Source organism: Girardinichthys multiradiatus, chromosome 18, assembly GCF_021462225.1.
Source record: "Girardinichthys multiradiatus isolate DD_20200921_A chromosome 18, DD_fGirMul_XY1, whole genome shotgun sequence".
NCBI classification, from domain to species: Eukaryota; Metazoa; Chordata; class Actinopteri; order Cyprinodontiformes; family Goodeidae; genus Girardinichthys; species Girardinichthys multiradiatus.
In genome coordinates, this window is record NC_061810.1 from 4199408 (window position 1) to 4221801 (window position 22394).

The 22394-nt window shown below is 41.7% G+C and overlaps 1 protein-coding gene across 1 annotated transcript in view; it reads left to right on the forward strand.

Annotated features, from left to right (window-relative positions):
- Nucleotides 1–3019: 3019 nt before the first annotated feature.
- ulk2 (unc-51 like autophagy activating kinase 2) overlaps nt 3020–22394 on the forward strand; it is a 37859-nt gene continuing 18484 nt past the window's right edge. The window contains exons 1-9 of the mRNA XM_047391511.1: nt 3020–4842; nt 8097–8189; nt 8386–8427; nt 13500–13532; nt 15313–15349; nt 19061–19234; nt 19496–19569; nt 20628–20729; nt 20823–20881. Of these exons, the coding sequence (XP_047247467.1) occupies nt 4750–4842; nt 8097–8189; nt 8386–8427; nt 13500–13532; nt 15313–15349; nt 19061–19234; nt 19496–19569; nt 20628–20729; nt 20823–20881 (707 nt within the window). The 5' untranslated portion in view covers nt 3020–4749. The remainder of the gene's footprint in view (nt 4843–8096; nt 8190–8385; nt 8428–13499; nt 13533–15312; nt 15350–19060; nt 19235–19495; nt 19570–20627; nt 20730–20822; nt 20882–22394) is intronic.

The following is a 22394-nucleotide window of genomic DNA, read 5'->3' on the forward strand; positions in this document are numbered from 1 at the left end:
CTCTGAACAGTTTATGTGCAGGGTGTGTGGGGTCTGCAGAGATTTTAGCAGCTCTTTTCCTGACCCTAGACCTGTATAAGTCCTGGATGGAGGGAAGGTCAGCTCTGATTATTCTCTCTGCAGTCCTGATTATTTGTTGCAGTCTGGACCTGTCCTGTTTTGTGGATGAGCCAAACCACACTGAGATGGATGAAGACAGGACAGACTGAATGATGGCAGTGTAGAAGATGACCAACAGCTCCTGTGGAAGGTTGAACTTCTTGAGTTGCCTCAGGAAGTACAGTCTCTGCTGGGCCTTCTTTCGAACAGTGTCTATGTGTGAAGACCATCTCAGGTCCTCAGAGATGGTGGTTCCTAAGAACCTGAAGTGGTCCACGGCCAATACAGTGTTGTTGAGGATGGTGAGGGGGGTGTATGGGGGTGGTGTTCTCTGAAAGTCCACCACCATTTCCACAGTCTTGAGTGGGTTCAGTTCAAGGCAGTTCTGACCGCACCAGTGTACCAGCCGATCCACCTGCTGTCTGTATGCAGACTCATCACCATCCTGGATCAGTCCAATGACAGTGGTGTCGTCTGCAAGCTTAAGGAGTTTCACGGATGAGTCCGATGAGGTGCAGTCATTTGTGTACAGGGAGAAGAGGAGTGGGGATAGAACACACCCCTGGGGGGCATCAGTACTTATTGATCTGGATCGGGAGAAGATGCTCCCCAGTCTCACCTGCTGCTGTCGGTCTGTCAGGAAGCTGTTGATCCACTGACAGGTGGAGGCTGGGACGTTGAGCTGGGTGAGGTTCTGGTGGACGATGTCTGATATGATGGTGTTGAAGGCCGAGCTGAAGTCTACAAACAGGATCCTGGCGTACGTCCCTGGGTTGTCGAGGTGTTGCAGGATGAAGTGTAGACCTAAGTTAACAGCATCATCTGCCGACCTGTTTGCTCGGTAAGCAAATTGCAGGGGGTCCAGCAGGGGGCCTGTGATGTCTTTCAGGTGCTCAACAACACCAGCCGCTCAAAGGATTTCATGACCACAAACGTCAGGGCTACAGGCCTGTAGTCATTTAATCCTACGATGGTGGGTTTCTTGGGAACCGGGATGATGGTGGATCGTTTGAGGCAGAAGGGGACCTCACATTTCTCCAGTGACTTGTTGAAGATCCTTGTGAAGATCGGAACTAGTTGATTTGCACAGGCTTTCAGGCATGATGGGGAGACGTTGTCAGGTCCTCCAGCTTTCTTTGTTTTCATGCGATGAAAGAGCCTATTTACATCTTCCTCGGAGATCTTTAGTGCAGACAGAGGATCTAAAGGTAGGGGGTTGGTTGTTTTACGGGTCAAATTTGTTCCTGAATGGGATGTGGAGGGGATGATTTGAGGTGTGAATGGCTTCTTGTCATGTCTGCAGTAGAAGCCATTCAGACGGTTGGCCAAGAGACGACTCTGTTCAGGATGGGTGGAGGGGCTCCTGTAGGCAGTCAGGTTTCTCAGACCGGTCCATACAGCTGCAGTGTCACCAGTAGAAAGGCTGTTCTTAAGCTTGTCACTGTAGCTTCTCTTGGCTGCTTTGATCTCCTTTGTTAGTATGTTCCTGGCCTGCCTGTACCGCGCCCAATCTCCACTGCTGTGAGCTTCTTCCTTTTCCCTGCGCAGATTCCTGAGGTGTGGAGTAAACCATGGCTTGTTATTCCCAAAGGTGCAGAAGGTCTTGGTCTGCACACACGTGTCCTCACAGAAACTGATGTATGATGTCGCCACATCAGTTAGTTGTGTCATAAAGTAGTGAACCACTTTATGACACAATGGTTCAAAATGATTCTATGCTTCAAAAAGCCTCATTTTGACATCACTACTTTAATGGTTAGAGATGGAATCTACAACAAAAATCCAGAAAATCACATTGTGTAATTTTTAAGTAACTAATTAGGATTTTATTGCATGACATAAGTATTTGATCAGTTAAGAACTAGTGAGAATCCCAGCTCTCACAGGCTTGTTAGTTCTTCTTAAAGAAGCCCTCATGTTCTCCACTCATTACCTGTATTAACTGCACCTGTTTGGACTCGTTATCTGTATGAAACACACCTGTCCACAGACTCAGCCAAACAAACTCCAACCTCTCCACAATGTCCAAGACCAGAGAGCTGTGTGACGACATCAGGGATAAAACAGCAGACCTGCACAAGGCTGGGATGGGTTACAGGAAAATAGCCAAGCAGCTTGATGAGAAGGGAACAACTGTTGGAGCAATTATAAGAACATGGAAGAAGTTTAAGATGACTGTCAATCTCCCTTGGTGAGGGCTTCATGCAAGATCTCAGCTTGTGGGGCATCAATGATCATGAGGAAAGTGAGGGACCATCCCAGAATTACAGGACCTAGTCAATGACCTGAAGAGAGCTGGGACCACCAACTCAAAGAAGACCATCAGTAACACACTACGTCGCCATGGATTAAAATCCTGCAGCGCACGCAAGGTCCCCCTGCTCAAGCCAGCGCATGTCCAGGGCTTTCTGAAGTTTGCCAATGACCATCTGGATGATCCAGAGGAGGAATAGGAGAAGGTCATGTGGTCTGATGAGTCACAAATAGAGCTTTTTGGTCTAAACTCCACTTGCCATGTTTGGAGGAAGAAGAATGAGTACAACCCAAAGAACACCATCCTTACTGTGAAGCATGGAGATGGAAACATCATTCTTTGGGGATGCTTTTCTGTAAAGGGGACATGATGATTGAAGGGAGGATGGATGGGGCCATGTATCAGGAGATCTTGGCCAACAACCTCCTTCCCTCAGTAGGGGAATTAAAGATGGGTCGTGGCTGGGTCTTCCAGCATGACAACGACCCAAAGCACACAGCCAGGGCAACTAAGGAGTGGCTCCATAAGAATCATATCAAGGTCCTGGAGTGGCCTAACCAGTCTCCAGACCTGAACCCAATCAAAAACCTTTGGAGGGAGCTGAAAGTCTGTATTGCCCAGCGACAGCCCTGAAACCTGAAGGATCTGGAGAAGATCTGTATGGAGGAATGGTCCAAAATCCCTGCTGCTGTGTTTGGAAACCTCGTCAAGGACTACAGGAAATATCTGATATCTGGAATTACAAAGGTTTCTGTACCAAACATTAAAATTTGTTTTTCAGATGTATCAAATACTTATGTCATGCAATAAAATGCAAAACTTAAAAATCACACAATATGTTTTTCTGGATTTTTGTTTTAGAACCAGTGACTCACAGTTGAAGAGAACCTATGATTAAAGTTAAAAACGTCTACATGCTTTGCAAGTGGGGAAAACCAGCAAAATTGGCGGTGCATCAAATAATTGTTCTCCCCACTGTATATAAAGTAGATGTGTGTAATGAAACTATCCACTGAACATTTGCCAAGAGCAGTGAATCCAAAATATGGCAGATTGTTTTTCCGAGATGTGCCTGTTTATATTTCCAACCACCAGAGAGCGTCAAACCTTGATCTAGTCCTTATTGCTGAAGCTGTTGTTTAAGATATATTTTGTTTTACAATGTGGACTTAGTTGTATCACTGCAGAGACTCTCAGTGTTATCAAATTACCCATATTTGTCGGGATGCTTATTTTATGACCCACTTGCATTTAATAATGTTTAAGCCCTTAAAATGACGTTGTAGTTCTGAGCAACATAGCCATGAGTCAAACATGTAGACTCCCCCCACATCAATAGCAAAAACACGTGTTATGAAATAAACCAACGGAGACTACATCTCTGTTTGATCTTTTACGTAAGAAATTTTCGAGCTTAATCCTGTTAGTTTAACGGACTAACTCTTGCGGCGGAAAGACATGCCGTTGGTGTGTTCCGCGGTGAAGAGCGTATAAAAACTGAACATTTATTTCTAGGTATTGTTTGACTCTATGCAGCGGAGTTGGAGTACCCAAGCGATATACTGGGGCACCGACTTTATGTCGGTACTTTAGCGTGTAGTATTTGACATCAAATGTAATTACAGTCGCTCCCAGTGCATACGGAAGTCCAGTCGACGAAGACAACCAGTGCTGCTGGAAGTATTCCTACGGATGTAGCGGGCAGTGTTTTTCAGCATTGGGGAGATGTCTTGTAGACATGAACGACTTGTCGAAGATATTTGGACTGCCGTCTGTGGATGAACAGAAATTCAATGTTTGCATTTGAAACATTGTATTCTTGAGATGTTTAGGCTAACTGCTGAACGTCAACCTGTTCGTTAATGTTGGTTAGGTTTTGGTTTAAATGTTAGTAGAGCAGTGACCTATTGAGCTTATGTTGTTGTTAGCATGTTTGCGCAGACCTGCTGTGGTATGCAGCTATGACGCTAGGTGTAGCCACAGGGTTATGTCACGGTCAGACTAACGTATTGCTCTGCAGCTGGTCCAGGCTTCGCAGAGTTGTGTCCGCCCGGCTTCACATCATGTAGACAATCTATGGTGATAAGTAAGGTGTCTGGGGACAGAGTGTGTTAGCGAGCAGTCGTTCAACTGGGCCACTGACACAGTTAGGCTAAGGATTGATGGTAGCTATACTCAAAGCGGTCTGATCTGTTGTGATATTACAAACATCCCAGCCTGCTCGCAAGGCACTAGAACGCATCATCACCGGCCTACATCTCTTATTTACACCACAAAGGTACATCAGGGCAACCTGCCATGAAATAAGTGCAGCCAGAAGAAGCAGCATCAGCTCGGAGCGGATATTTTCCTCCTGGAAACTCATCTCAGTTCTCAGCTGATCTATTTGCCTTATAATGATGGAAACTGTGGGAGATTTTGAGTACAGCAGAAAGGACCTGGTTGGACATGGAGCGTTTGCGGTGGTGTTCAAGGGAAGACACAGAAAGGTAATAAAATGGGTTGATTTAAATGTAACTAAATATTTCTGCTAAAGAGGACAGGGAGCAGCCTAATAAGAAAATGTGGGTCAGTCAGTGGAGAGAGCAGCTCTGCAGCAGCATATGTGGGCTGTCACCTCCTCTGGGATGGTGATTTATTTAAACAGTTTAAACATGTGGAACCTAGGCTCATGGAAAACATAGCAGTCAGTATTATTGGTTGTTTTTGCCTTATTTTATTATTATTTATTATTTATGTTATTTGGTTCATTCATGAAATGGATGAGTCAGACAACAGTGAATGACTTGCTGATGTACTGAGGTAGGAGGGGTGGCTGCCTATTTAAGAATACAAGCCTTCATATAACCGCTGCACTGTGTTCATTCATGCTGCAGCTCAGAAATCTATTAGATTATGAGCTAATGCTCAAAAAATTACATTAAATTGTAAAATCTGACCAATGTGAAGCTCTATATCTCTGAGGATTATGGGTTTGTTTGGCCAAGTAAAACAGTCATGAGCACACATGCACATATTGTTCCCTCCAGCTCATGCAAAACACCCTTTAGCTCTCAAAAATAAAAATCCATAAACTAGATCTGTGGAGTGCCACTTAAATGACTCCGGATGCAAGATAAATGTCCCCATGTCCTCATCAATGCATGCATGGGTGCAGGCTACTGCTTGTGCAGCTGTCCACAGCTGACATGTTGGCCTGCATTTACAAAAAAGATGAGGAATGGATCCATGGAATTACATGGAATAATATTTACTGGACCATTAACATAAAGGTTAATGGTAAGCGCCACCTGAGTATAACATCCATGACTTGGTTTCTGCGCTCTCACAGTTTATTGTGATTTTTCTATCAATTAGTTTTATTTTTGTAGTTTTTTTTATTTATGTGGATCCATATTACTCAAACAATTTTTTGACCTTCCCAGATGACATGTTTCAGCCCAGGCCCAAAACAGAAAAAGCCCAAATAAACTGAAAAAGAAATCTAGCTGTTGATCAGGTTGATAACTCTGACCATGAGACCACGACAACAAACTAGCTCAGTTAGCAATAATACTTTTCAATCTTGTAAGTCAAATCCAAAAAAATAGAATCATCACTGGCTTGCACAGTCGTTGGCGTGATTGCTTTGCAGAAAGATGGTCCTGGGTTTGAATCCCAACCAGGAGTTTGCATGTTCATGCATGGGTTCTCTTTGGATACTCCATTTTCCTCCCACAGGCCAAAGCCTGCATGTTGGATTAAATGGTCACTCTAAATGCAGATGTGTGTTTGCATACATGTGTTTCCTGCGTTGTTCTTGGGTTACTCTGATAGACTGGCGACTTGTACATGGTACACCCAGTTTCTGGCTAATTGATTGCAGGGGATGTGCACCTTGCCCCCTGAAACTCCGCCTTGATAAAGCAGCAATGGAAAATGTTTTGATGAATGGTAAATTGGTAATTGCTTGTTTTTTTGTTGTTGTTGTTTTTATAAAGGAAAGGGGAGGGGAGGTTGGGGAATATCAAGTTTCTGTCCTATAATAAGTATATGCAAAAATTTGAAAGAGTTAGAATACATTTTCATGATGAAAATGTATTCTAACTCGTTATCATTTCTGATTTATTTAATGATTGAATGGTCCATATTTTAACCATAATTTATTAGGAAATAAGTTTTTGTTTAGTTCTGTAAAGATGCAGTAAGGAGAATATAAAAAGGGGAGGTAAATTGTTTAATTTGTCTAGGAGGGGCTTAGTTTTCACACCTTTCATTAGCGTCAAACTTGACCTTTCCTAAAGCCTGTCCTCACATTGTGGGATCTAATAACAGATTTGATCTTTTCTTCCATTTGTTAAAGAGTATGTTTTAAGTTTAATCTATTTTTTTTATTTTTTATTATACTTTATGCATATGCTAGGTCTTAAGTGGTCATCCAAACTACTAAAACACTCAGTGTCTCTTACCGTTCCTGTACGTTGTGACTCCTTTGGTCTTATTTTAGTTCTACATGCTTGTCTTGTTTCTCTGCCGTTTCTTCCCCTTGCTTATTAATGCTAATCCTGCTGTTACTCACACTGTGATCAGCTGTGATTCATAAATGAGATCATGTGTTATTCTAGAAAATGAGAGCTTGCTTCCGTTTTTACAGGCTGACTCTGCAGGCCATAATAACTTGGTGTGTGCTATTTAACTCATGGATGGAAAGTAGATTTATCCACCCCCCCTGTACTCCTCTGCATTCCCGGGTGATACACAATGAACCACAGGGGTCACTTATCCCCACCTCCCCACCCCCGACCTCGGATGCACATAGTGGGGACTCGGTTACACTTGGCTGGTTAGGCTGTTGGTGAGCTGGGGATGGATACAGCTCAGTTTTCTTTGTATTACTACACACACACACACACACACATTTGCACTGACTCATGTCAGTTTAATGCAGCGTCACTCCCATGCTGGGTCCTTTGCCTGCCTGTAGGCCGACTTCATCGGCAGAATAGGAACATCTCCTATTAACCTAGATTCTTTTGGAGACTTGCGGCTTGTCTTTGTATTCCTCCTTTATATACTAATTCTGATTTCTAAACTCTGCATGTATTTCCTGAAAATGGCTTTTTTATAGCTATTCTATGTGGATGCAGCATATGCCCGTGGAGTCTGTGAGCTCTAGAAATCTTTATTTTTAAAGTTGTTCCAGGAACCCATCTGGAAACATTGGATCTTATTTTGGTGGGGGAGGGGAATAGCTCCTGGCTGGCCCTTGTTCTGGCTGTCATCTGAGGACCTCATCATTCAGCCAAGGAGGCTGGTGTTAGAAAGCCAAGTGACCTGATCTTAAAAGCTTCCTTCAGCCTTCCAGGCATTATACAGCCTTACCAATAAGGCACTGTGAACCACTGGGCTTTTCTTCTGCACACACACATCCTTTTATATGCATAACATACTGGATATTGTGATGGATCAATGGAAAACATTGTATGTTTAAAAGGAAAAAGACAACATAGTTTAAATTCAATAATGATCATTATATCGTAGCTTTGGTGTCTAAAAACAATCTGAAAGAACTTTTAAAAACAAAGAAAAACAACACAGGAAGTATTGCAACAAATGGTGCCTTTATGATAAATATCTATTAATCATAAGACAAGATGAGTGAAACTGAAGAAATCAGCATGTTGTTTGGAGATAGATGAATGTTGTTGCAGACACTTCATGATGAAAATATACTCTAACCTGTTTTCTTCTCTGTGCTGTAAAGAAAACTGACTGGGAGGTGGCCATTAAGAGCATTAATAAGAAGAACCTGTCCAAGTCCCAGATCCTCCTTGGCAAGGAAATCAAAATCCTTAAGGTGGGCACAATGATCAAATGCTTCTCACTGATCCGTTGTTTGTTGTTAAAGATTGATCTAAAACCTGAATTTGCACCTTTTTGACTGAAAAAGGTCATCATACCCGTAAAAGAACTACTATCTATTATTATTATTATTATTATTATTATTATTATTATTATTTATATATCACTACTATCTGCTCTTTTTTACTCAGGAACTGCAACATGAAAACATTGTGGCTCTTTATGACGTTCAGGTAAGTGGACCTGGAGGTTATGGGGTGTATCTAAACATTGTGTCTATTTAAATATCAGTAACTGTTTCATCATTTTTTTTTTTCTGTCTTAATCAGAGGTTCTTCAATCAGTTTTGTGGTTGATTTCCATTAAAGTACACATAATGAATTATCTTAGTAAAACGCCTGACCTTCTGTTGATTTTAGGTGATTCAAAATCCTTTTGAAGAACTACAGTGTAAGAAGATATAAGAACAACTTCCTGTGATGAATGGACATTAATTATGTAGTAGTTAGTAGCAGAGGCAGTGTCACACACTGAAAAAATGTTTATGAATTCCAGTTTTAAACTGTCTGGTATCTGATGTTAGCAGTAAGTGCTAACATTAGAAAAACAGTTGTATCCATGCATATCGTCCAGTTTATTTAGACTATGTTACATGACAGAGGTTAAAAGGTCAAAGGGATAAAATGGAGCAACTCGGCTGTAGACCATTTGTCCTTCCTGTTATCTCCCAACTGTGTTGTCAGCCCGGCCAAGTAGCAATTGGCATGGCATGTTCACTCACTGATTGGGAAAAGATCCGATTGTGTTATTCTCTGAACTTTTTGACCAGTTGGTGCATCTTTTGTCTTAATACTGATCCAATTTTAAATTGGTTTTATGGTTCAGTCAGTGGGTTTGGTAGTTATGAATTGTTCTGTTGGACTGATTCTGGTTGTTAGTTGAACCAATGTTGCGTCTTTTTATTTATAGGGAAGACGTGTGCACATCTGAGCCTGTATAAGGACACATTGGTATACCATTTTACCCAGCTTTGTGAATTACATCTTCTCACACTTGTGTTAAAATGCAAACATTGAATGTTTGTTCGTGTAGACAGAAGGCAGTTTGTCGATTCAGTTTTTCAACCTTTGGACTTCTTTTTAATCATCCTGGTTGTTCATAATTGTTTTCTGTTTGTGGATTTGGTAGATAAGATCAGGTTGGAAGCATTCCCATGTGTCCAGATAAACACAGCTCAGAAACCAAATGCTTTTTAGCCATCTTTATAGTACTTGGTCTTTTTCCAAGATCCACTTCTAACAGTTGTCAGCAGATTCATCTGTTATTGAATCTGCTGGATAAACTGTTAGATTGTCAACTGTGCCACTTATTTCTGCCCAAAGGTGAACTGATAGTTACTCACTGGCTGTAATTGGAGGCTCTTACTGTATATAAGCAGGGGTTTACAGCAAGACATGGCTTTCCCCCTCTGGAATATCATAATAATTTAAAAAGAATCACTTTTAAGGAAATGTGAAAACACCATGTTCTTAAAGTCGGTGAATAACTGGCCAGTAAACACGAGTTTAAAGTTAGATCGGCAGATTTAAAGAATTTGTTTTTCCTCAGACTCCTTCATGCAACCACACTATTGTAATAGTCATTTCCCACCATCTACTTAAAATAGACATTCTGCAGCCTGGCAAGAATGAAGTTGGTATGGAGGCCTGGAGATGTTCTGATTTGGTCTTCAAAGGTTTTGACGCCCTCTAAGCCCGCTTAGTTATGGGGTGACAGAGGCAGGTACTGTAAAAACATTAATTGAAAGTGACGTGGGATTGCTGGCATGTGCGATTAAAAGAATACATTAAGGATCATTGTCCAACTGAACCATATGTTATCAGACTAAAGTGCTTTTTCCAGAAGAATTGTTCTCTCTGGTGAAAGCTCAGATGCCATCATTTTTAAATCCCAGTTCGGATATACACATGGTGCTCAGACCAGACCAAGGCACTTCAAATCAAAATACATATATTAGAGCTAAACTACATACTAATAGTTTAGCTTCATCCAAAATAGATAAGCAGCTATGCCTTGATTTTCCAAGGCGCTGGTATTTTCTGGTTCTGTGGTTGATTGTTTCTGCATGTAATTAGTATATTCCATTCATGAACTATGCTACAGAACAGGATTTGGGTTTTCTGAGATATTTTTAGGTTTATATTAACATCCCTTCAAGCTTTGCCACTAAAGCCAGATATGCATCACGTTGACATAGGGCAGTCAGGTCAGTTTGCCCCAATCAGAATGAAACGATCTGTGTTTACATGAATGCGGTTCAGATTGTGGATCGACATGAACCATGCATCTCATTTGAAATACAATTTATTTCCAAGTGGAGCTGAATCAGATCAGAATATTCCGACTGGCGCGTTTACATGACGCATTTTTATTCTGTTTGGCCCCTTCATTCTGAATACTTATGTCCATGTAAACATGCCTAGTGTTTTACTCTAAACGTTTTATTGTTAAGACAGTTCTATTTGAGTTTATCCAGACAGTTAAAAAAGGTATTTTGTTCTCTAAATGTGGGATCTCTTGGTCAGAGTTAAAAAAATAGGGATTAACAATTGGCCACAAAATCTCTGGTTAGTGCTTCTATCATTTTAAAGCCACTGCAATATTTTATCCAGTGGTTATGATTTGAGTTATCATCCAATAATTATGTTTTAGTTAATCATCTCAATCTCATTTAGGAGGAAGAAATCAATGCAGACAAAGTTGTGGCTAATAGTATCTAGTTCAAGCCGCCAAAAACACCTTCAGTATTTTGATCTTTAGCATTTCTAAAAGAGCCAATTGGTTCTAACTAAATGATAAAAGCAGGGTGGTATTGATTAGTTTGTTGTTGAAGTAATTATGCTGCTTGGTTTGTTCAATGCTGGTGCTCATCCTAATCTTTAAAGCAGTTTTTCCCCACTGTTTCTTTCTACCACCACCGTACAGAGTTGCCACCGTAGCGTTGGTCTTAACACTGAATACACAGAGTACAACCGTAGATACAAATGTCTTGTATGTTTGAGTTCTTGGTGAAAATGTTCCTTCACCCCACGTCCAGATCATGGGATCCAGACGTAATCAATCCAGCAGACACAGATCGCCTTCTTTGTGTCAAATGTTGAATGTTGTGGTAGAAAACATTGTGAACTGGGCCATGAGAGCTCAGTATATGCCCCAGTCTTCTCTGAAGTTTAACAGTGTGTGCCTGTATGGAGAGGGGCCCTTGGCTTTCACATGAATGTCCTAATAGCACCAGACATTCCAGCTAGATTGAAGGGAGGACTGAAATAAAAAAAAAAGGGGGTGAATGTTTCTAGGGAGCCAGCTGGGTTTTCCTAGAAAACATGCTTGTGTGTTTATTTCTTCAGAGCTTTGCTATCTAGACATTCTCACTGGGTGGAACTGAGACTCCGAGGTAAACATTATTACTGCTGCTGACCGAGGCACGTGAACACGCTCCCAGTCACCTGCACTGTAACATGTGCTTTCTGTGTTGACATGCTGGATCACTACAGGAGCAGGAGTCAACACACTCACATGATGCATATTAGTGACTCCTGCATGCTGAATGGTGTGTGTGGAGGAGACCAACTCGGGATGTGGGATGATAAACATCTACAGTTTGTTATCTACAAGTGTTCCTGACCTTTTGTCCTGGCCATGTGTCGTCCTGCTCATTCTGACACTGAAAACTGTAGCTGTGGCACACAATGGTGACCATTGTGTGCCACAGTTGCTCAGAATGCACAGGGTTACGTTTGGTGACATAGTTGGGCTGATCCTGCAAACTCTTCATCTGCTGCTGCCATTTACTCACAAACGTGTAGTTACACACAGACATACCTCATCTCCTCAATGCAGTTTTTCCTATTCCACATACTATTGCATAACCCTCAACTTTTAGCGTTGGAATGTGATGCAATAACCCAGGAGCCAAACACAGTGCTGTTCTAACTCTTGGCAGTCTAATTTCTGTTTCCAGGCTGATGATTTTAGCTGCTTGTGAAACTGTTACATGACTGGGGGCATGTCATGATGACAGAGGTGGCTGGCTATTTATATCATGGTTGTTTTGGAAGATTTTGTGCTGGAAAAATTGTTTTAGAGCCCTGCCCTCAGCTGGTAGCTCACCATCTGTGGCTCAAAACCTCCCGTTCTATCCGAGTCAGTGTGTAAACACAAGCCTCCAGAACACATTGGCACATAAATATCATTTGAGCAGTCGTTCTTTCATAACGGTTAACTGCTACTTCCTCTAACTGTGCAAACAAAGGCCCTCCTATGTGAAGCTGCCTCCACCTGCCTTGTTTACAAAGAGCTGCAAGAGCAGAAGCTTCTCTTCCTCTCCTGCTGTTTGCTGGCCTTCCGTTTGTCCAACATTACTATGCAGAGGATCTGAGTGGTCATTTTGGAATAATATTCTCTCATTAGAAATGATTAATCAACCCTGGGATGTAGATCAGTGTGTTTTGTGACATGACCATGTCCCATCCAGTGACATGGCTGTTGCCTGCCCGTACACCCTGTTCCAGGCCCCCTTCTTTCTAAATCGTACTGCACAATAAACCATTATGCAATCTGCCTTTAGCACACTTGGATGCATAATGTAGCAGGAGATTTTTGTGCCCCCCACTCCCCACAGCCACAAACCCAACTACCTGCAGATGGAGATTGGCTAGACTGAGCAACTTCAGAACCATACAAATAGGGGCTGGCTTTAACCTAGAATTGTAATACTTATTCAAAGGTCATAACTTTGTTACGACCTTCTGTGCCATGCCAGATACAAATCTGAGAAAAGTTTAATATTGTGCAAGTTTGCACCCTTTACAATTAGGTGTAAAATCAGGAATTTAGACAAATGAAAATCGAAATAACTGTTTATTTAAGGTAGAAACTGCATCTCTAATTTTTTAAAGTGTTTTAAGCTAATCTTACTAGACAAATGTAAGATGCTAAACTATTGTGATTCCTGCTAATGACTTGTTCTTGTTTTAAAAGTAATAAGAGAATGTGGCAGCTAGAAAACAGCTACACTGCTTTTATTTGACTGTATTGTGAGAGCAACAAATTGTACTCACTATAGATGTAGTGAAACGTTATAGAAGCAGCAATTCATAAAAAGCTCTTAACACTGACATAGGTGTTGGTACTGTGTACTCTAGAAAGGTTCCGGTGGCTGTTTTCATGTTGCTGTGTGGTGAACCAGACAGCTGCTGCAGGACAAATGGCTCCTCTTACTGATTCTGTGTCCCCTTTCTTCCAGGAAACTCCCAACTCTGTTTTCCTGGTGATGGAGGTAAGTTTAGAAACATGAGTCCAGATATTTCACAGTTTGCAACTTGTATGCTTTTATTTGGTGGAAATTTCTTTACACTTCTCAAACAACCAGAGCAGTTCTGTTGTATGGTACACATATAATGGCAATACAGACATTCAATTCAGTTCAGTTGCAGTATGAACCATGAATATTGTGTGTTCCCCTGTTTGTCCTGCTTTCTGTCCACTTCTTGTGCCTTTCTTCCACATTTGACCCTTCTGTATCCTCATGAATGAGCAACTACTATTAAACAGCTTTTATGAATCTTTTGATCATTCACATCATACATGTTGAACCTATAGATGAGGTGTGGTGTATGATTCTCTAGCTTTCACCCAAGCGATGTATTAAATGTGCGTCCTAAATTTACCCTACACCCATTAATATCTGGCTAACTCTGAGTGATGATCCTCTTGTTGTCTGCCTTAAAGCATTTAGAGATTTAAGTACAAGCTAGGTTATGCACCATCCTCAACATGTTATTTGCATCAGATTGAGATAACTAGACAGATGCTTGAGGATCCATTTTGTGTCGCTGCACATTTCTTCTGATCCAGACTCGTTGGCTGCTGCTACTACTGTCTTTACACTCATTGGTCTACTGGTCCTTACTGCTCTGTGACTACCTGTAGAGGTTGATCAGAGGTCAGTCTCGATGTTGCATGTCGGGGCCTTTCAGCTGATCGTGAACTGGTGAATTGCAGACTATGATGTGAAAGACACTATTGCATCAGGGCTTTGTTTACAGCCACAGTTTTACTTCCAGCATCCTTGGCATCACACCATCAATCACTGCAACCATTTACTGTTTTTAAAGAGTGTGTTCTTTAAAACCTCGTTTATGTCAGAGTTTAGATAGTTCTGCTCTACTGAACTAGGTCAACTCAGTCAGTTCTGCTGTATACACAAGATTCATCTTAGAGGCAGTCTACAGTCTGCTTTTGTTTGAAAGTAGGTTTAAAACTGTTTTACTTTTTTTAAAAACAGAAACAATGTCAACATAACAATATTTCACCAAAAGGTACTTTAACAAAGTGAAAGATGAGAGTGTGGGACTGTCTAAAACATGTCAGACACTTTAGGGGCAGAAAATAATTTACTTCAGTGTGATCTTAGGACTTAATAACATTCACGTTTGTGCCTCTTTACTTTTTTTAATTCAACTGTAGAATGAAAATAAAGTCTATTTTAGCAGTGTGATAACTCCTCCTTTAGGGAGGATGCTGCAGGCATGAGTGCTTGAGTGTAGTATGTTCAGATGCATTCTTTTTTCCTCACAATGTCTCATACATCAACATGGTCTCAGCTTTGTGCTGTTTTCTAATGTGGTCAAGGAAAGTAGCTCATGTGGCAGTGAGGTCCAAATGACAGGTTTGTGTCAGAAGTGCTTGAGGTGGAAGACAACGGCCCGTAAGTCCCTCAGAAAGGCAGGAAGCAGCAAGGGGCTTCTCAGTAGTTCTTAATTCTCTCAGAAAGTCACCTTTTTTAACCTCCCAGCATCTTATCGGCCTGTTTTAATGTTCCTCCTCTTAAATAAGTGGAAGTGGTAGTCTGCACTGATTAGGTTCCAGACATTCAGTGCCTTAATTGATGAGCCTGCCATTATCAGGGGTAGGATTTAAACACTGAGGAGAACAATTGCAGAGACACCCTCCAACACTAATTGGGTGTTCTGATGATAACAAAATGCTTTTTTCATCTTAACAATGTTGAATCTGAGTTTTACGTGTTTCCTGATGGTGTTTGTCTCCTCATACAGTACTGCAATGGAGGTGATCTTGCTGACTATCTGCAAGGTAAGCCTCCCACTAATCTGTGTGACATGCACACACAGAGATTATCATGGATCTAAACAAAGTTATTAATGCTGCATTGGAGGAAAAGCCATGTGACTGCAGGAGGTGTTCCATATGTAGGTGTGGGGGATCTCTGTTATTAGATGGCTTGCCTGTAGGAGCCTGTGTAATTGATGATGTGAAGAACTTTTGTGTTTTTTTCCCCCATGTGGAGTTATGTGGGTGTTTGAGGATGAGTAATTGTAGCTGAGCACAAGAAGGTCATTCTATTCCCCATCATACAATGCAGTGTTTAAGGCCTGTAATAATTAAAATGCCTTTATTTATGTGGGGACGGCTTGCTATGAAGAGAAAGCAGATGCTAAATACTACAATGTTAAAATGAAGATTCAAACTTTAATTCTCTAAACACTGACTAATTTTGTTCCGTCTCTAGATTCGCTGGTCAGAGCTAAACGTGTTTAGGTATTGAGTAGAAATGGCTTGGTTACACCTGTCAAAGAATACAGACTTTAAAAAGTTGCAGTTTCAAAACTTAAGAAATTTAGGCCTTGAGCACTGCCCCTCCCCCACCTGTTGCTGCAGAAAATCATCATAATTAACAGAAGCAAAGGTTTAAAAACACCAGCCTGTGTGGAATTAATCCACGTGTTTCATTTAGTGAATGGAATTACTGAAACCTTTCAATAATAATTTTATTTATTGAATATGATTATACAGATGACATTAACCATAGAGTCTACACCACAGCTTAAGGTTTTGTCACACTTATTTATCACTTTGGTTTATTTAGTTACTAACAACACAAGCAAAATTTTAAAATGGGTCATTTTTAAGGTTCTCTTGTTTTTTAGCTTCCAAATCCTTTCATATCTGGATTTTAAAATAATCCATTGTTGAATTATAACTGCTCACAAAATGTGATTTATTTATATATAGTCTTGCATGATCTTCCACTCATTTCTAAGCATTTAAGATACTGCGAAAAACTCTGGATCCCACTGCAGGATGGGATCTGTCTATTGTTTTTGTGCACTAGGTCAAACACTGACAGGGGAATATTAAATCTAGAAATAGAGCTGTTATACGTGTTTTTTTTTTGTTTTGTTAAAATGAGGTCAGCCTCACCTGTAAGTGAGGAGCACTTCCCCAGCACATCTCTTAATTTGGTGCAAATATCTGCACCTGTGTTGATCAGAAACACTGATTCTAAAGCCGAGGCTATTCTTTTATCACTGTCCCATTGTCTTTTCTAGTTTATGGTCATTTGGGCTCAGTGACTGGGGCACCATATAATCACTGCTTCACAGGTGGTTGTAAAAGCAAATTCTGTGTATCGTGGTGAGTTAATGTTCACAGGGTTGGCTTGTTAAATCACTGGTGGGTTTAGTTGCAGTAAATACTGTGGAGGTAATGAAAGTTACCACCGTAACCAAGGTTTTATGAAACCCAGATGACTGCCAGAGGCTGTGCATCAAGCACTGAAAGATCATTCTTGCGCAGGTGCTGGTCGAGTACTAATGACAACAGTCACCCATGACCTACTGGTGATCCATGTGAGACTATATAGTCACATGACACCGGAAGCTCAGTCCCTCTTACTTCTCGTGTGCATGAGGATTCTGTGGGACCAAGCACTGTGGCGGTTATCCAGGATTCATATCCAAGGATTTTGGTCTTGCGAGGGGGTTGACTGGAGGCAGTCTTCAGTGGGGTGGGGGGGACATTGGGGATAGATAGATAGATAGATAGATAGATAGATAGATAGATAGATAGATAGATAGATAGATAGATAGATAGATAGATAGATAGATCCTATGTTGGGGTCATAGGGTGCGAGGGCAGATGCGGGCGCCTAGCAACTTTTCAGAAACGGGGAAACATCCTTATCCCATCCCACGGAACAACCATTAAGCCCATCATCCCAACGGGTGATGGCAGCCACATAGACCTTCAAAGTGGACGGGGACAGCTCCAGATCCAGCAACCGCTAAAGGAAGGCCAATATGTCAGTGACCAGACAATGTATTGGATCCAGCACCCTGCCACGGCACCAATCCTCAAAGACCGCCCACTTATTCATATAGACGGCATGTGTGGACGGTGCCACGCACGAGGCATCAGACGGCCTACCTCCCCACTGTATCGGGAGAAGGAGGAGCCGGGCCCTGCAGTGGCCAAACCCAGAGCTAGATGCGACCCGGGTTGGGGTGGAGAATCCGACACCCCCTCCCAAAGAACTCTCAGGAGAGTTTGAAAGACTGGCTGGATGGGGGAAAACATAAAGGAGAGCCCAGGCCCAATCCTGTGCCAGCGCGAGAGGACTGGCACAGTCTGTCAGAAAGAACCAAAGGGGACAATGAACTGCCCTCTTCCCAGAGGCCCAAATGCCTCGTATACAGCCAAAGCAAACAGAGAAGTTGGATTGAACAGAAAAGTCCTCTGTTGGCTCTGTTTCACAACCACTTCGCTTGCAAACAAAAACGCAGAGGCAACAAAGAGAGTCTGCGCAAGCCGAAAACTCTTATCGGCGAGTCAATATATCAAACAAGCTTACAACTGAGGGCGAACAGCTAATACTGTCTTTAACCAAGAAGAAATTAGGCTTACCAGACTTGGGTGACAACAGACCTAGAACAAAAACTGCTTGCACAGCCTCTGAAGGGTGATATCTTCCTGCAGTTCCAACTTCAATCAGTCACAATGCTACCAGCAGCAAGCAGCAAAGAGAAATGAGCGAAACAAAGAGATTCAAGAGCAACACCTGTACTCAACGAACCAGCGTGCAAGAAAAAGGGACTTAGCTTCCGGTGTCAGCTTCAGGCATCTGCAACAGCTTTAAACCATTTCCTGGTTTCCAAATGGAGTTTATTAACTCCATTTGTAACAGTAAAACAGTTTGTGATTCACATTGCAAAGAAAAAAGTGAAATGAATCACTAGGAAGTGCATTTTTGTAGAACTTATGCCTCCATTTTTCTTTTTACTCCGATGACAAGCTTTTCCATATCTCCTCCATCGGGTCTGTTTACACCGGTGCTGTGCACTTCTTCCTCTGGTACAGGTGGTCTGTTGATTTGAGCACTGCTGCCACCTAGTGATTGGAGGCTTGTTTATCATTTAAGTATGAATAAAGAGTTGAATCCACCTTGCCCCACAGGGGCTCACCCCACTAATTGAGAAATACTGGCTTACCATCACACTTCCTTGAGCTTGTACCATTCCAAGGCTTTCCTCTCTCTCTCTCCTGTGATTATCCACAGTGCTTTGTCTTGCAGCCTGCAGCCTTCATCCACTCTTGTTCTGACAAAAGCTATAGACTGAGCAGCAGTCCACCTTTCTAGAGCCGACCCTACCCGAGTCAAGTAGATTAGGTACTGATGGAAAAGGGGCATCATTTACCTCAGAATTGTTATCATTTACAGCAACACAAACTGTAGGGATTCTTCATCAGTAAAGCAACATTTTTTTGCCACATTACTTTACCTAGTTTAGCTTTGGAAAAGTTTGCTAAAACTGCTACATATTTACTTTTCAAATTCTGTGTCCTGACTGCTGTTTATTGCAAACTATACATGAAACGTTTATAATTACTCATCACACTTCAACTCAAATTAGAAAAACAAATTTCAGCTACATCAACAGCATTTCAGCTGTTGATCACTGTCACAGTTTGAACATACTTTTTAAGTGTTGTTTTTGCTTTTTAAAGCTAAAGGGACTCTAAGAGAGGACACACTGAGGGTTTTCCTCCAGCAGATTGCCGCTGCCATGCGCATTCTCCACAGCAAAGGAATCATCCACCGTGACCTGAAACCCCAGAACATACTGCTGTCATACGTGGGCCGCAAGAAGTCCAACATAAGTGGCATCCGAATCAAAATTGGTAAAAGAAGAAAATAATTGTTTTTGCTTTTATTTGATATTTGAAGATAGAAATTAGAACACAAAGATTGTTTGCCCAATTTTCCACTAAGACGGATTAGAATTCGAACATTTGAGACGTTTCTGATGGTTTTATCTTCGCCTCCTGTCATTACTCTTTGCAGAGTTTGTTTTCAAGATACATTCTAGATTTTAGGAATAACATTTGATGTATGTTTTAATATTTGTAGTCTCTGCTTTGTTCTGGTTTTGTGTCCTACAGCTGACTTTGGTTTTGCACGATACCTCCAGAGCAACATGATGGCAGTCACACTTTGCGGCTCACCAATGTACATGGTCAGTGGATTTAGATGTTTGTTTTTGTGTGTTTATATAATATGTGTTTTAATTATTCCTTTTTTCTTTTATACACACCCAGTTTTAAGTAAAATCTACACTTTGACAGCCTCATAGCATAATTGCCCAAATCATTATTTTAGGATTATGATTATTGATTAATTAATATTTATCAAGAATTATAATTTAAAATCATAATTTGAGAAAAATTTATTTCTTAACCAAAAATCCATATTTATAAATCAAAGTCAGAGATGTCCTCTGGTGTTGTAATTGTGGCTCAAAGCCCTTGATAATCACAATTATTAAATTCTCAGTAATAATTGATAACTATTACTAGATCTCACTGTTTAATCAACCGTTTCACCGAAACGTGGGGAACTTTGACCTTATTTTGACTGACAAATCACTCTTGCTCAAAATAAACACAAAGCCTTCTCTTTATCTACGTGAACATTTATTAAATCAACAGCCTGATACACCTCGCACTTCCGATTCAATAATCTTCACCTAATCAAACATGCAAAGTTCTACATAAAAGGGTAAAATATCTAACTAAACAAGATAAAACAGCATTGAGTGTGTGTGAACTCAAACCAGCATTTATGGCAAAACAAGTGATAATATGGTGCTGAGCGGAGCTTTGGGAGCAAACAAGCTCGGTGTAACACACCACCAAGGGTCATAAAATTTCCCCCCCAAAGTTGTAGCTCAGTGGACAAACGGTAACAAAGCTTTTGGCGGCATCCAGTAAAACACCAAGGTGAAGACAAAGAAAAATGGTTGAGTTTCACCAAAAGGTTATTATAGCAGTTCAATTTTACAGTACACCTGCGTTCAGATTTTCACACAGTAAAACACACTTGCGAGACTCGGCGGCCTCAGGAACCAACAGCAATCAGGAGCATGGGAATCCCTCATTTGGAGCTAAAAACAGATGTAGTTCACATTGTTGGGGAGAGATATACAGTGTCAACCCCAGGTGCACTCCCTTTGTCAGGAGCTGGCTCCATAACTCTCTCTGCCCTGGCTCATTGTTGTGATATGTTCTGTGTCAGGCCCCAGAGGTCATCATGTCCCAGAACTATGACGCCAAGGCCGACCTGTGGAGCATCGGAACGGTTATCTATCAGTGTCTGGTTGGCAAGCCACCATTCCAGGTTAATACAAAGAACAACAAAAAACAACACAGTAACCAAATGAGTGGGTCTAGTGATGCATGTATCGTGTTTAATTTTTATCACCTTTCTCAGGCTAACAGTCCCCAGGATTTGAGGTTATTTTATGAGAAGAACAAGAATCTACAACCCATGTAAGTCACATCCTTTGTACTGTCCTCTCTCTTCAGTGAACCTCTTGGGTATCATCCCCTACTTGGATCTGTTGTTTATAGCTTGGCATGTCTTGTGGGTTCCAGGTCAATTCGTACCCTCATGTTGTACCATTTCTTCCCCTCTGTGTCCACTTCATTCCTGTAAACAAACCATTTTGTACCCATATACAGGTCCTTCTCAAAATATTGGCATATTGTGATAAAGTTCATTATTTTCCATAATGTCATGATGAAAATTTAACATTCATATATTTTAGATTCATTGCACACTAACTGAAATATTTCAGGTCTTTTATTGTCTTAATACGGATGATTTTGGCATACAGCTCATAAAAACCCAAAATTCCTATCTCACAAAATTAGCATATCATTAAAAGGGTCTCTAAACGAGCTATGAACCTAATCATCTGAATCAACAAGTTAACTCTAAACACCTGCAAAAGATTCCTGAGGCCTTTAAAACTCCCAGCCTGGTTCATCACTCAAAACCCCAATCATGGGTAAGACTGCCGACCTGACTGCTGTCCAGAAGGCCACTATTGACACCCTCAAGCAAGAGGGTAAGACACAGAAAGAAATTTCTGAACGAATAGGCTGTTCCCAGAGTGCTGTATCAAGGCACCTCAGTGGGAAGTCTGTGGGAAGGAAAAAGTGTGGCAGAAAACGCTGCACAACGAGAAGAGGTGACCGGACCCTGAGGAAGATTGTGGAGAAGGGCCGATTCCAGACCTTGGGGGACCTGCGGAAGCAGTGGACTGAGTCTGGAGTAGAAACATCCAGAGCCACCGTGCACAGGCGTGTGCAGGAAATGGGCTTCAGGTGCCGCATTCCCCAGGTCAAGCCACCTTTGAACCAGAAACAGCAGCAGAAGCGCCTGACCTGGGCTACAGAAACAGCACTGGACTGTTGCTCAGTGGTCCAAAGTACTTTTTTTGGATGAAAGCAAATTCTGCATGTCATTCGGAAATCAAGGTGCCAGAGTCTGGAGGAAGACTGGGGAGAAGGAAATGCCAGAAGTCCAGTGTCAAGTACCCACAGTCAGTGGGTCTGGGGTGCCGTGTCAGCTGCTGGTGTTGGTCCACTGTGTTTTATCAAGGGCAGGGTCAATGCAGCTAGCTATCAGGAGATTTTGGAGCACTTCATGCTTCCATCTGCTGAAAAGCTTTATGGAGATGAAGATTTCATTTTTCAGCACGACCTGGCACCTGCTCACAGTGCCAAAACCACTGGTAAATGGTTTACTGACCATGGTATCACTGTGCTCAATTGGCCTGCCAACTCTCCTGACCTGAACCCCATAGAGAATCTGTGGGATATTGTGAAGAGAACGTTGAGAGACTCAAGACCCAACACTCTGGATGAGCTAAAGGCCGCTATCGAAGCATCCTGGGCCTCCATAAGACCTCAGCAGTGCCACAGGCTGATTGCCTCCATGCCACGCCGCATTGAAGCAGTCATTTCTGCAAAAGGATTCCCGACCAAGTATTGAGTG